The sequence below is a fragment of the Rattus norvegicus genome, chromosome X, assembly GCF_036323735.1.
Source record: "Rattus norvegicus strain BN/NHsdMcwi chromosome X, GRCr8, whole genome shotgun sequence".
In the NCBI taxonomy this organism is placed as follows: domain Eukaryota; kingdom Metazoa; phylum Chordata; class Mammalia; order Rodentia; family Muridae; genus Rattus; species Rattus norvegicus.
In genome coordinates this window covers 35,876,238-35,889,477 of record NC_086039.1, presented here as the reverse complement: position 1 = coordinate 35,889,477, position 13,240 = coordinate 35,876,238, and the positions used below count along the sequence as shown (strand labels likewise).

Below are 13,240 nucleotides of genomic sequence, written 5' to 3'. Positions count from 1 at the left end.
GGGTAAAGTGCCTTGCAAATTCATTTGACCACAAACCCCTATTAATGTCTCCCAGACGGTTTCATCACAAGTAGCTTTGGAAACACTCTGATGTCACATGCATGTGGCTATTTAGCTGTTCCTAGTTTGGTATGGCACAAAACTAAATACAACCACATGTTTACTACCCAGAACTTTATATATTGGATAGATGTGTCCCATTTACAGTGAACAAAGGAAAATAAGAAGAGGGAAGTGGTCAGGGGGTTTTCTGCCTACATTTCTTACACACCTGCTCCTGTAGTCTGAAATCTGGAAATTGGAGCTGAATGCCCAGCTCAGCACTTATGTTTTTCTGGGAATCTGGTAAATAACAGGGAGGACTTATTCATTAATATCAATCCCAGAATTCCCAGTTCTCCCTGTCAAATTCTGTGTCACTAAATCCCAAGCAGGCAAGATGCTCTGGGCAACCAGCTCAGATAAGGACAGCTAGTAGCAGCTTTTCTTGTCAATAAGAAAAAGAATAATATTAGTACCTACATCGTAAAAGTTTGGAGAGATAAAATTATGCATTACTAGTGATTAGCCCAAAGTCTAGTCTGATGTAGAAGCTCAATTAACATAGTTAATAATTTTGAATGAGTGTTTCCTTATAACAAAGGAAACACTTGGGGTAGAACTAAGGTTTGACATTAGACAAATAGCAGGGGTTCAATTACCACTTCTTAACAGACCAATTTCTCTTAAAGCCAATGCCAAATTCTAGAAAAGGACTCCTCACTTATTTATATGCGGATCAGGAAGAACTAGGCTCTTTATTACCCTTCAGACGGAAGCAAAAGGCCAATAATACCTCATGGCATTTGTATCTCCTGATTACTGCGTGGTTGCTAAAGGTCATGTAATTGTCTGAAGAAAGGATATGCAAATCCTACAAATGGTTTCCAAGACTGATCCTGTGACTCACCACATGGAAAGGTACGTCCTGTTCCACACAGAGAAACAAAATAGAAAACTCACCTCTCCATAGCCACCTCCCAACATTTCTCACCAACAGCTAGAAGTGACCTATAGCACTATGTGCAGTACCCCATGGGTTTGCCACACCTTCTCATTTCCAATCTGGATGGGGAAGGCCATGGTAGCACACAAGGCAAAGGTGACACAGTGAGTTTACAGGGAAAACAGATTCTGAATACACACTTTCCAGCTCTGAGTGGAAAGAGCATCCTTTAGAAAGGTATTATGAACCCAAGCCACAGCATGGGCTAATGATCCCTTATTTTCAATATATGTGGAATTAACACACCTCTTAAACCGCCATTGAACATATGGTTATTCAGGCTGCATGTGCTATACAGAACACTCATGTCCCCTGACCCCAATTACAGATACACCCTTTCTACTTCTCTGTATAGAAAAACCACACCCAACTCTCAAGAACTGAAACTAAAAGTGTAACTGTTAGCTTACTAAAGAATGTCCCTGGGAGGTCCCACGCCCTCGGATCCCGGCCTGCAGCAGCTCTCTGCTCCCAGACCCCTGGGGAAAGAGACCTCACCGCCTGGTCAGGTGGGCACTCCTGAGGCTGCAGAGCGGAAGAGACCACCGACACTGCTCACCCCTGCCCACATCCCTGGCCCAAGAGGAAACTGTATAAGGCCTCTGGGCTCCCGTGGGGGAGGGCCCAGGAGCGGCAGGACCGCTGCTTCTGAGACACCGCTGGAACCTGAGGGAAACAGACCGGATAAACAGTTCTCTGCACCCAAATCCCGTGGGAGGGAGAGCTAAACCTTCAGAGAGGCAGACAAGCCTGGGAAACCAGAAGAGACTGCTCTCTGTGCACACATCTCGGACGCCAGGGGAAAACACCAAAGGCCATCTGGAACCCTGGTGCACTGAAGCTCCCGGAAGGGGCGGCACAGGTCTTCCTGGTTGCTGCCGCTGCAGAGAGCCCGTGGGCAGCACCCCACGAGCGAACTTGAGCCTCGGGACCACAGGTAAGACCAACTTTTCTGCTGCAAGAAAGCTGCCTGGTGAACTCAAGACACAGGCCCACAGGAACAGCTGAAGACCTGTAGAGAGGAAAAACTACACGCCCGAAAGCAGAACACTCTGTCCCCATAACTGACTGAAAGAGAGGAAAACAGGTCTACAGCACTCCTGACACACAGGCTTATAGGACAGTCTAGCCACTGTCAGAAATAGCAGAACAAAGTAACACTAGAGATAATCTGATGGCGAGAGGCAAGCGCAGGAACCCAAGCAACAGAAACCAAGACTACATGCCATCATCGGAGCCCAATTCTCCCACCAAAACAAACATGGAATATCCAAACACACCAGAAAAGCAAGATCTAGTTTCAAAATCATATTTGATCATGATGCTGGAGGACTTCAAGAAAGACGTGAAGAACTCCCTTAGAGAACAAGTAGAAGCCTACAGAGAGGAATCGCAAAAATCCCTGAAAGAATTCCAGGAAAACACAATCAAACAGTTGAAGGAATTAAAAATGGAAATAGAAGCAATCAAGAAAGGACACATGGAAAGAACCCTGGATATAGAAAACCAAAAGAAGAGACAAGGAGCTGTAGATACAAGCTTCACCAACAGAATACAAGAGATGGAAGAGAGAAACTCAGGAGCAGAAGATTCCATAGAAACCATTGACTCAACTGTCAAAGATAATGTAAAGCAGAAAAAGCTACTGGTCCAAAACATACAGGAAATCCAGGACTCAATGAGAAGATCAAACCTAAGGATAATAGGTATAGAAGAGAGTGAAGACTCCCAGCTCAAAGGACCAGTAAATATCTTCAACAAAATCATAGAAGAAAACTTCCCTAACCTAAAAAAAGAGATACCCATAGGCATACAAGAAGCCTACAGAACTCCAAATAGATTGGACCAGAAAAGAAACACCTCCCGTCACAAAATAGTCAAAACACCAAACGCACAAAATAAAGAAAGAATATTAAAAGCAGTAAGGGAAAAAGGTCAAGTAACATATAAAGGGAGACCTATCAGAATCACACCAGACTTTTCGCCAGAAACTATGAAGGCCAGAAGATCCTGGACTGATGTCATACAGACCTTAAGAGAACACAAATGCCAGCCCAGGTTACTGTATCCTGCAAAACTCTCAATTTACATAGACGGAGAAACCAAGATATTCCATGACAAAACCAAATTTACACAATATCTTTCTACAAATCCAGCACTACAAAGGATAATAAATGGTAAAGCCCAACATAAGGAGGCAAGCTATACCCTAGAAGAAGCAAGAAACTAATCGTCTTGGCAACAAAACAAAGAGAATGAAAGCACACAAACATAACCTCACATCCAAATATGAATATAACGGGAAGCAATAATCACTATTCCTTAATATCTCTCAACATCAATGGCCTCAACTCCCCAATAAAAAGACATAGATTAACAAACTGGATACGCAACGAGGACCCTGCATTCTGCTGCCTACAGGAAACACACCTCAGAGACAAAGACAGACATTACCTCAGAGTGAAAACTGGAAAACAAATTTCCAAGCAAATGGTCAGAAGAAGCAAGCTGGAGTAGCCATTCTAATATCAAATAAAATCAATTTTCAACTAAAAGTCATCAAAAAAAATAAGGAAGGACACTTCATATTCATCAAAGGAAAAATCCACCAAGATGAACTCTCAATCCTAAATATCTATGCCCCAAATACAAGGGCACCTACATATGTAAAAGAAACCTTACTAAAGCTCAAAACACACATTGCACCTCACACAATAATAGTGGGAGATTTCAACACCCCACTCTCATCAATGGACAGATCATGGAAACAGAAATTAAACAGAGATGTAGACAGACTAAGAGAAGTCATGAGCCAAATGGACTTAATGGATATTTATAGAACATTCTATCCTAAAGCAAAAGGATATACCTTCTTCTCAGCTCCTCATGGTACTTTCTCCAAAATTGACCATATAATTGGTCAAAAAACGGGCCTCAACAGGTACAGAAAGATAGAAATAATCCCATGCGTGCTATCGGACCACCACGGCCTAAAACTGGTCTTCAATAACAATCAAGGAAGAATGCCCACATATATTTGGAAATTGAACAATGCTCTACTCAATGATAACCTGGTCAAGGAAGAAATAAAGAAAGAAATTAAAAACTTTTTAGAATTTAATGAAAATGAAGGTACAACATACCCAAACTTATGGGACACAATGAAAGCTGTGCTAAGAGGAAAACTCATAGCTCTGAGTGCCTGCAGAAAGAAACAGGAAAGAGCATATGTCAGCAGCTTGACAGCACACCTAAAAGCTCTAGAACAAAAAGAAGCAAATACACCCAGGAGGAGTAGAAGGCAGGAAATAATCAAACTCAGAGCTGAAATCAACCAAGTAGAAACAAAAAGGACCATAGAAAGAATCAACAGAACCAAAAGTTGGTTCTTTGAGAAAATCAACAAGATAGATAAACCCTTAGCCAGACTAACGAGAGGACACAGAGAGTGTGTCCAAATTAACAAAATCAGAAATGAAAAGGGAGACATAACAACAGATTCAGAGGAAATTCAAAAAATCATCAGACCCTACTATAAAAACCTATATTCAACAAAACTTGAAAATCTTCAGGAAATGGACAATTTCCTAGACAGATACCAGGTACCGAAGTTAAATCAGGAACAGATAAACCAGTTAAACAACCTCATAACTCCTAAGGAAATAGAAGCAGTCATTAAAGGTCTCCCAACCAAAAAGAGCCCAGGTCCAGACGGGTTTAGTGCAGAATTCTATCAAACCTTCATAGAAGACCTCATACCAATATTATCCAAACTATTCCACAAAATTGAAACAGATGGATCACTACTGAATTCCTTCTACGAAGCCACAATTACTCTTATACCTTAACCACACAAAGACCCAACAAAGAAAGAGAACTTTAGACCAATTTCCCTTATGAATATCGACGCAAAAATACTCAGCAAAATTCTGGCAAACCGAATCCGAGAGCACATCAAAACAATCATCCACCATGATCAAGTAGGCTTCATCCCAGGCATGCAGGGATGGTTAAATATACGGAAAACCATCAACGTGATCCATTATATAAACAAACTGAAAGAACAGAACCACATGATCATTTCATTAGACGCTGAGAAAGCATTTGACAAAATTCAACACCTCTTCATGATAAAAGTCCTGGAAAGAATAGGAATTCAAGGCCCATACCTGAACATAGTAAAAGCCATATACAGCAAACCAGTTGCTAACATTAAACTAAATGGAGAGAAACTTGAAGCAATCCCACTAAAATCAGGGACTAGACAAGGCTGCCCACTCTCTCCCTACTTATTCAATATAGTTCTTGAAGTTCTAGCCAGAGCAATCAGACAACAAAAGGAGGTCAAGGGGATACAGATCGGAAAAGAAGAAGTCAAAATATCACTATTTGCAGATGATATGATAGTATATTTAAGCGATCCCAAAAGTTCCACCAGAGAACTACTAAAGCTGATAAACAACTTCAGCAAAGTGGCTGGGTATAAAATTAACTCAAATAAATCAGTAGCCTTCCTCTACACAAAAGAGAAACAAGCCGAGAAAGAAATTAGGGAAACGACACCCTTCATAATAGACCCAAATAATATAAAGTACCTCGGTGTGACTTTAACCAAGCAAGTAAAAGATCTGTACAATAAGAACTTCAAGACACTGAAGAAAGAAATTGAAGAAGACCTTAGAAGATGGAAAGATCTCCCATGCTCATGGATTGGCAGGATTAATATAGTAAAAATGGCCATTTTACCAAAAGCAATCTACAGATTCAATGCAATCCCCATCAAAATACCAATCCAATTCTTCAAAGAGTTAGACAGAACAATTTGCAAATTCATCTGGAATAACAAAAAACCCAGGATAGCTAAAACTATCCTCAACAATAAAAGGACTTCAGGTGGAATCACTATCCCTGATCTCAAGCAGTATTACAGAGCAATAGTGATAAAAACTGCATGGTATTGGTACAGAGACAGACAGATAGACCAATGGAATAGAATTGAAGACCCAGAAATGAACCCACACACCTATGGTCACTTGATTTCTGACAAAGGAGCCAAAACCATCCAATGGGAAAAAGATAGCATTTTCAGCAAATGGTGCTGGTTCAACTGGAGGTCAACATGTAGAAGAATGCAGATCGATCCATGCTCATCACCCTGTACAAAGCTTAAGTCCAAGTGGATCAAGGACCTCCACATCAAACCAGACACACTCAAACTAATAGAAGAAAAACTAGGGAAGCATCTGGAACACATGGGCACTGGAAAAAATTTCCTAAACAAAACACCAATGGCTTATGCTCTAAGATCAAGAATCGACAAATGGGATCTCATAAAACTGCAAAGCTTCTGTAAGGCAAAGGACACTGTGGTTAGGACAAAACGGCAACCAACAGATTGGGAAAAGATCTTTACCAATCCTACAACAGATAGAGGGCTTATATCCAAAATACACAAAGAACTCAAGAAGTTAGACCGCAGGGAAACAAATAACCCTATTAAAAAAATGGGGTTCAGAGCTAAACAAAGAATTCACAGCTGAGGAATGCCGAATGGCTGAGAAACACCTAAAGAAATGTTCAACATCTTTAGTCATAAGGGAAATGCAAATCAAAACAACCCTGAGATTTCACCTCACACCAGTGAGAATGGCTAAGATCAAAAACTCAGGTGACAGCAGATGCTGGCGAGGATGTGGAGAAAGAGGAACACTCCTCCATTGTTGGTGGGATTGCAGACTGGTAAAACCATTCTGGAAATCATTCTGGAGGTTCCTCAGAAAATTGGACATTGAACTGCCTGAGGATCCAGCTATACCTCTCTTGGGCATATACCCAAAAGATGCCTCAACATATAAAAGAGACACATGCTCCACTATGTTCATCGCAGCCTTATTTATAATAGCCAGAAAATGGAAAGAACCCAGATGCCCTTCAACAGAGGAATGGATACAGAAAATGTGGTACATCTACACAATGGAATATTACTCAGCTATCAAAAACAACGACTTTATGAAATTCGTAGGCTAATGGTTGGAACTGGAAAATATCATCCTGAGTGAGCTAACCCAATCACAGAAAGACATATATGGTATGCACTCATTGATAAGTGGCTATTAGCCCAAATGCTTGAATTACCCTAGATCCCTAGAACAAACGAAACTCAAGACGGATGATCAAAATGTGAATGCTTCACTCCTTCTTTAAATGAGGAAAAAGAATACCCTTGGCAGGGAAGGGAGAGGCAAAGATTAAAACAGAGACTGATGGAACACCCATTCAGAGCCTGCCCCACATGTGGCCCATACATATACAGCCACCCAATTAGACAAGATGGATGAAGCAAAGAAGTGCAGACCGACAGGAGCCGGATGTAGATCGCTCCTGAGAGACACAGCCAGAATACAGCAAATACAGAGGCGAATGCCAGCAGCAAACCACTGAACTGAGAATAGGTCCCCTATTGAAGGAATCAGAGAAAGAACTGGAAGAGCTTGAAGGGGCTCGAGACCCCAAAAGTACAACAATGCCAAGCAACCAGAGCTTCCAGGGACTAAGCCACTACCTAAAGACTATACATGGACTGACCCTGGACTCTGACCCCATAGGTAGCAATGAATATCCTAGTAAGAGCACCAGTGGAAGGGGAAGCCCTGGGTCCTGCTAAGACTGAACCCCCAGTGAACTAGACTATGGGGGGAGGGCGGCAATGGGGGGAGGGTTGGGAGGGGAACACCCATAAGGAAGGGGAGGGGGGAGGGGGATGTTTGCCCGGAAACCGGGAAAGGGAATAACACTTGAAATGTATATAAGAAATACTCAAGTTAATAAAAAAAAAAGAATGTCCCTTTTTCACGTGAGACTATACCTGAATTAGGAGAAATGAACTGCGAGTTTCTTAATCCAGAAAGTAGCTGGAGACTCCAATGCAAAGTAGCATATCAGTAGGACAACAGTTAGCAGAAATCAAATATGTCACCTACCTGTGTTGGACAAGGTCGTGGAGGAAGTGCCGGTGGTGGGGGTAACAATCCTGAGTTAGCAGCTAAAAAGAAAAAATACTGTTAAGAACCACCGTTCCATAAAAAGACAAAAATGTATTTAACTAATAATATTGATGGCATTTAACATATTTACGCTTATTAAATCCCTTTGAAGGCTTAATTTTTTCTAAGTCTATGCTAATCACAATAGCAAAATTATATTATAAGCATAGGTATCCATCAGCAGATAAATGCATAAAGAAACTGGTGTGTGTGTGTATGTATGTGTGTGTGTGTGTGTGTGTGTGTGTGTGTGTGTGTATTCAATAATAAAGAAAAATAAAATATCATGTGCTGGAAATGAGTACAACTCAAAGTCACTATATTAAGTGAATAAGTCAGACTCAGAAAGACAAGTACCATGTGTTTTTTCTCATTTATGGATCCTACATTATATATAGACACATAAAGCCATGAAAGCAGAAAGGAAACTAAAGAGAGCAGACCTACCAGAAGGGATGAAAGGCAGGGGGACCAACAGGAAAGAATGGGAGGGGCAAACACAGTCAAAGCACAAGATATACTTGAAAGAAAGAAATTGTCATACAACATACAATGAACATATTCCAGTGAAAAAGAATGCATGTTTTTTCAATCCCCTTTTCATCTTCATCTTACCCAAAATTCAAGTATTTATGATGGTGGTGACGATTAAGACAGGATAAAAAAATAAGGAAAACATTTTTTTTTAGCAAAAGACGATTTAGCATGGAAAATGTGGTCAAGTCCTTATTCTGCCGTTATTTACTCATTTTCATATAAACCAGGTTCAAATAAATCAGGCCAGAGGGAATCTTCTTTGAGTTTCCATCTTTGTCACTAGCTTCTGGTCACTGTTGTTCATTAGCTTAGTACATAGGCTTCCATAAAGGAGAGCCCGGGCTCCGGAGGTCTGCCACCTATGAGGAAATGGACTGACCAGCAGTAGAAGAAACCAGAAACGATGCATTGACTTAACTGATTTCAAGTTTTTCTTTCTTTCCCCCTCTCTGATTGTTACTAAATATGATTCTAAATAATCTGGCCACATCAGAAGAATTTTTTGGAAGAAAGCTGAAGTCTAACATTTTCTTTAATTTTATGAGATACAGAGAATATCTGAGGAAGCAAGAATGTCTGAATTCTAACTTAACAATGCAAATAAACAGCTGGCATGGAATTATAAATAAAATCCATGATCACACACAGAAAGTAAGTTTATAACCATACAGTGTCAAGTTAAACCACATTCTTTACAAATACTCTGAAAACACTAGATCTATATGACTCTACATAGTTTATTCATAAATCTGTGTTAACTGTACTAATATTAGACAATGGTCTGTGCCTTAAAAACAAGAGTCCCCTACAAGGCCCAGGTACCATCATGGAACAGAGGACAGAAGATTGTAAGAGCCAGAGATTGAGAAAAACTGAAGCAAAACAGTAGCTTCCAGACACAGCAGGGCCACTGCACTCATGAACACACAGCACCTCTGTTTGCTGCACAGGACTGCACAAGGCCAAGCCAGTCAACATTCCAGCATGGAGGGAAGAAGTTCATGGAGAGCAACTGACAATAGTATACAGCTTCTAGGGGGCAGGGAGTCCATTTTCCTTAATATATGGCTGTTGGTAGATCCACCGTGCTCCAGTAGGTGGCACCACGGACCCAGAAGCATTTGGCCAACACATCAACTCACTAGGTTATTTAAAAGAGAGGGTACATAAAGTTGGGGAAGTGAGATAGATCAGGGAGGAGTGAGATTAAATTTGATCAAAACACATGGAATAGAATCATAGAATTAATAAAAGTATTATATTGTTAAAAAGAAATGAGTAGTATATCAAGAGAATAAATATTCTTTTTTTTTTTTTTTTGGAGCTGGGGACCGAACCCAGGGCCTTGCGCTTGCTAGGCAAGCGCTCTACCACTGAGCTAAATCCCCAACCCCGAGAATAAATATTCTTGTAGTTTCAAATGAATTTCACTTCTCTGGATCAGACAAGCCAAAAGATGGAGCTTGGTGCTTTCCGCAGATATAACTCAGAATAATGTCACAGAAATGTTTATTCTTGGCTAGTACATGGATACAGTACCAACAAGTATGTCCACCTGGGATCTGCCCTTCATCACAATTTTTAAAACACATCAGTGGGTCATAACACCACAGGCTGAAAAGGCATCAGTAAGAAGTGGGGCAGAAGAGAATGTTTACAGCTGTTAAGGATAACCCATCTCAGAATCCCTAATGTCCTCATAGGTTATGCCTTTAAATTACTACCAGTTACTTTTTTGTTTGTTTGTTTGTTTTTTGTTTTTTGGAGCTGGGGACCAAACCCAGGGCCTTGCGCTTCCTAGGCAAGCGCTCTACCACTGAGCTAAATCCCCAACCCCACTACCAGTTACTTTTAAAACAAAACAAATACACAAGCAGAACTTGTGCGCTTTCTAAAGAAAATGCCAAACAATAACTTCAGTTATCAAAAAAGACTGCTCGAGAAATTCTAAGCCATTTAAATACATTGACTCAACTTCCAGCCAAGTCGGAGTAACAAAAGAACACATGTCCTCACCCAGCTGAAGCCATCAAACATAGCAAAGCCTATGAAATAACAATTTCCATAATACTGGAACAAAACATGGGAAAAGAGTTTTAGAACCACAAGAAAATTAGACAACAAAGAAGGTTATCTCTGAGAGACAGAAAACAAAAAAGAAGGAGTCCTATGACTGATTCCACATGCTCTCTTGACCTGCTAGAGAAATGACATAAACCCAGATCCAGGTCTGATTATGCTTTTTTCAAACAAATCATTATTTAATTTTATTGCTTAAAATTCACTGAAAATTGGTCCAAATCTTGAGTTGTAAAGCATTAAGATCATTTAAAAATAGAAACCTAAAATGAATATGGGTATATACTTGTAAACCCAGCATTCAGAATCTGAGGCAAGAGAAGTGCCACAAGTCTAAAGCCAGTCTGGGATACTGATGAGACCTTGTCTCAATTAATCATACACACACACACACACACACACACACACACACACACACACAAAGCCACATCACATTTATATCTAAACTTCAAACAGTGAATAGAGCATAGGGTTGTGTGCATTCTTCATTCTGAATCTTTTAAAAGGTATTAGTTTATGTTCCTTAATAAATAATAGAATTGGGAAAAATGAATATATTGCATCACAAATATTATTAACAGCTTTATTTCCTCACTTCAATACCTTATTACTTTTTCCAGCCATCCATACCCATCTAACACAAATACTATAAAGTTGAATTTAATTTTTAAAATATTTGTTTTTATTTTATGTGTGTTGCTGTTTCTCCTACACATTTGCCTGTGTGGCACATGAATACAGTGCCTGTGGAGGCCGGGAGAATTATTCCCCTGGGACTGAAATTAGGCTATTGTGAGCCATCATTTAAGTTTTGGAAATTGAACCTATGCTGTCTGCGTAACAGCCAGTGCTCTCAAGCGCTGGGCTAGCTCTCCAACCCCAAGGCTGAATTTAAATGTTGATAATTGAAAGTGGAGAGTGCTGCCTCACACTTGTTATGTCAGTACTGGGAAGGTTGATACAATGGGATGTTAAGTTCATGGCCACCTAAGTTATACAGCAAGACCCTGTCTCAAAACCAAAGAAATAATATTTTAAATGGTGATAACGGGTATGCCAATCTTTCCTTCAAAAAGAAATATCTACAGGTTCACCCGATAGTACTTTCCATAGGTTTACTGTAGATACCGTTCAATAATTTATGAAAATTCCCACCTATTCTTATTTTGATATTTTTTCCATGACAACCTGATGATGAATTTTAATGAGCACTGCAATTGTGTCCACTCATATGATAATGCAATTTCTTTTTTTTTCTTCATCTTTATTAACTTGAGTATTTCTTATATACATTTCAAGTGTTATTCCCTTTCCCGGTTTCCGGGCAAACATCCCCCTCCCCCCTCCCCTTCCTTATGGGTGTTCCCCTCCTAACCCTCCCCCCATTGCCGCCCTCCCCCCCACAGTCTAGTTCACTGGGGGTTCAGTCTTAGCAGGACCCAGGTCTTCCCCTTCCACTGGTGCTCTTACTAGGATATTCATTGCTACCTATGAGGTCAGAGTCCAGAGTCAGTCCATGTATAGTCTTTAGGTAGTGGCTTAGTCCCTGGAAGCTCTGGTTGCTTGGCATTGTTGTACATATGGGGTCTCGAGCCCCTTCAAGCTCTTCCAGTCCTTTCTCTGATTCCTTCAACAGGGGTCCCGTTCTCAGTTCAGTGGTTTGCTGCTGGCATTCGCCTCTGTATTTGCTGTATTCTGGCTGTGTCTCTCAGGAGAGATCTACATCCGGCTCCTGTCTGCCTGCACTTCTTTGCTTCATCCATCTTGTCTAATTGGGTGGCTGTGTATGTAATTTCTTATAATGTGATAATGGCTTTATGGATTTTCTAACATGAAAGCAAGACCTAATTCAAATTGTTCAGACTTTTCTATCTCCTGCGTAAAATTGGGTAATGTTTTGTTTAGGATATTTTGCAACCATATCAATAGGTGACACCAATAGTCATGATTTTCCTTTCCCATATGACCCTTGGTTATGCTGGATTTAGCTGGAAAGCATCCTCCTATTCCTCCTTTTTCTGGACCAGGTTGTACAGAGTAAGAAACTTTTTCTCAACTATCAAGTTAGAACTTTCCAGCAGAGACATCTGGAAGTAAGATTATTATTATTTTTTTTTGCTTAATTTGAAGTAGGAAGATCCACTTATAATTCAATCATGGAAATGGGAAGATACATGTTTACTCCAGATCTTGAGAAAGGACAATTCACCTTTATTGTGGGCCACGCCTTCTGCTGGAAGCCTATATAAAGACATGGACAAAGGAAGCTTTTGCTCTTTGCCTGCTTGCCCTCACTTCACTAGCAAGTTCATTTCTTCCCTGGCGTTAGAGCTTCCTTCAGGATTCCAGTAGCTACTGATAACCAGCTGAGACTTACGGCCTCATGGACTGAGCAACTTCATGATTCTTGGAATTTCCATTTATAGGCAGCCATTGTTAAATAGCTGGACTTCAGCCTTTAAGTCATTCTAATAAAACTCTTTTCTACATATACATAAAGAGAATCATTCTATAAGTTCTGTTATTCTAGAGAACC

General features: G+C 40.3%; 1 protein-coding gene across 15 annotated transcripts in view; it reads right to left on the bottom strand.

The window, feature by feature from the left end:
• Reps2 (RALBP1 associated Eps domain containing 2) overlaps positions 1-13,240 on the bottom strand; it is a 272,844-nt gene that overhangs the window by 64,626 nt on the left and 194,978 nt on the right. For all 15 annotated transcript variants that reach the window (XM_039100469.2, XM_039100474.2, XM_039100476.2 and 12 more), the window contains one exon: positions 8,026-8,087. In XM_039100469.2, coding sequence (XP_038956397.1) covers positions 8,026-8,087 — 62 coding nt within the window. The remainder of the gene's footprint in view (positions 1-8,025; positions 8,088-13,240) is intronic.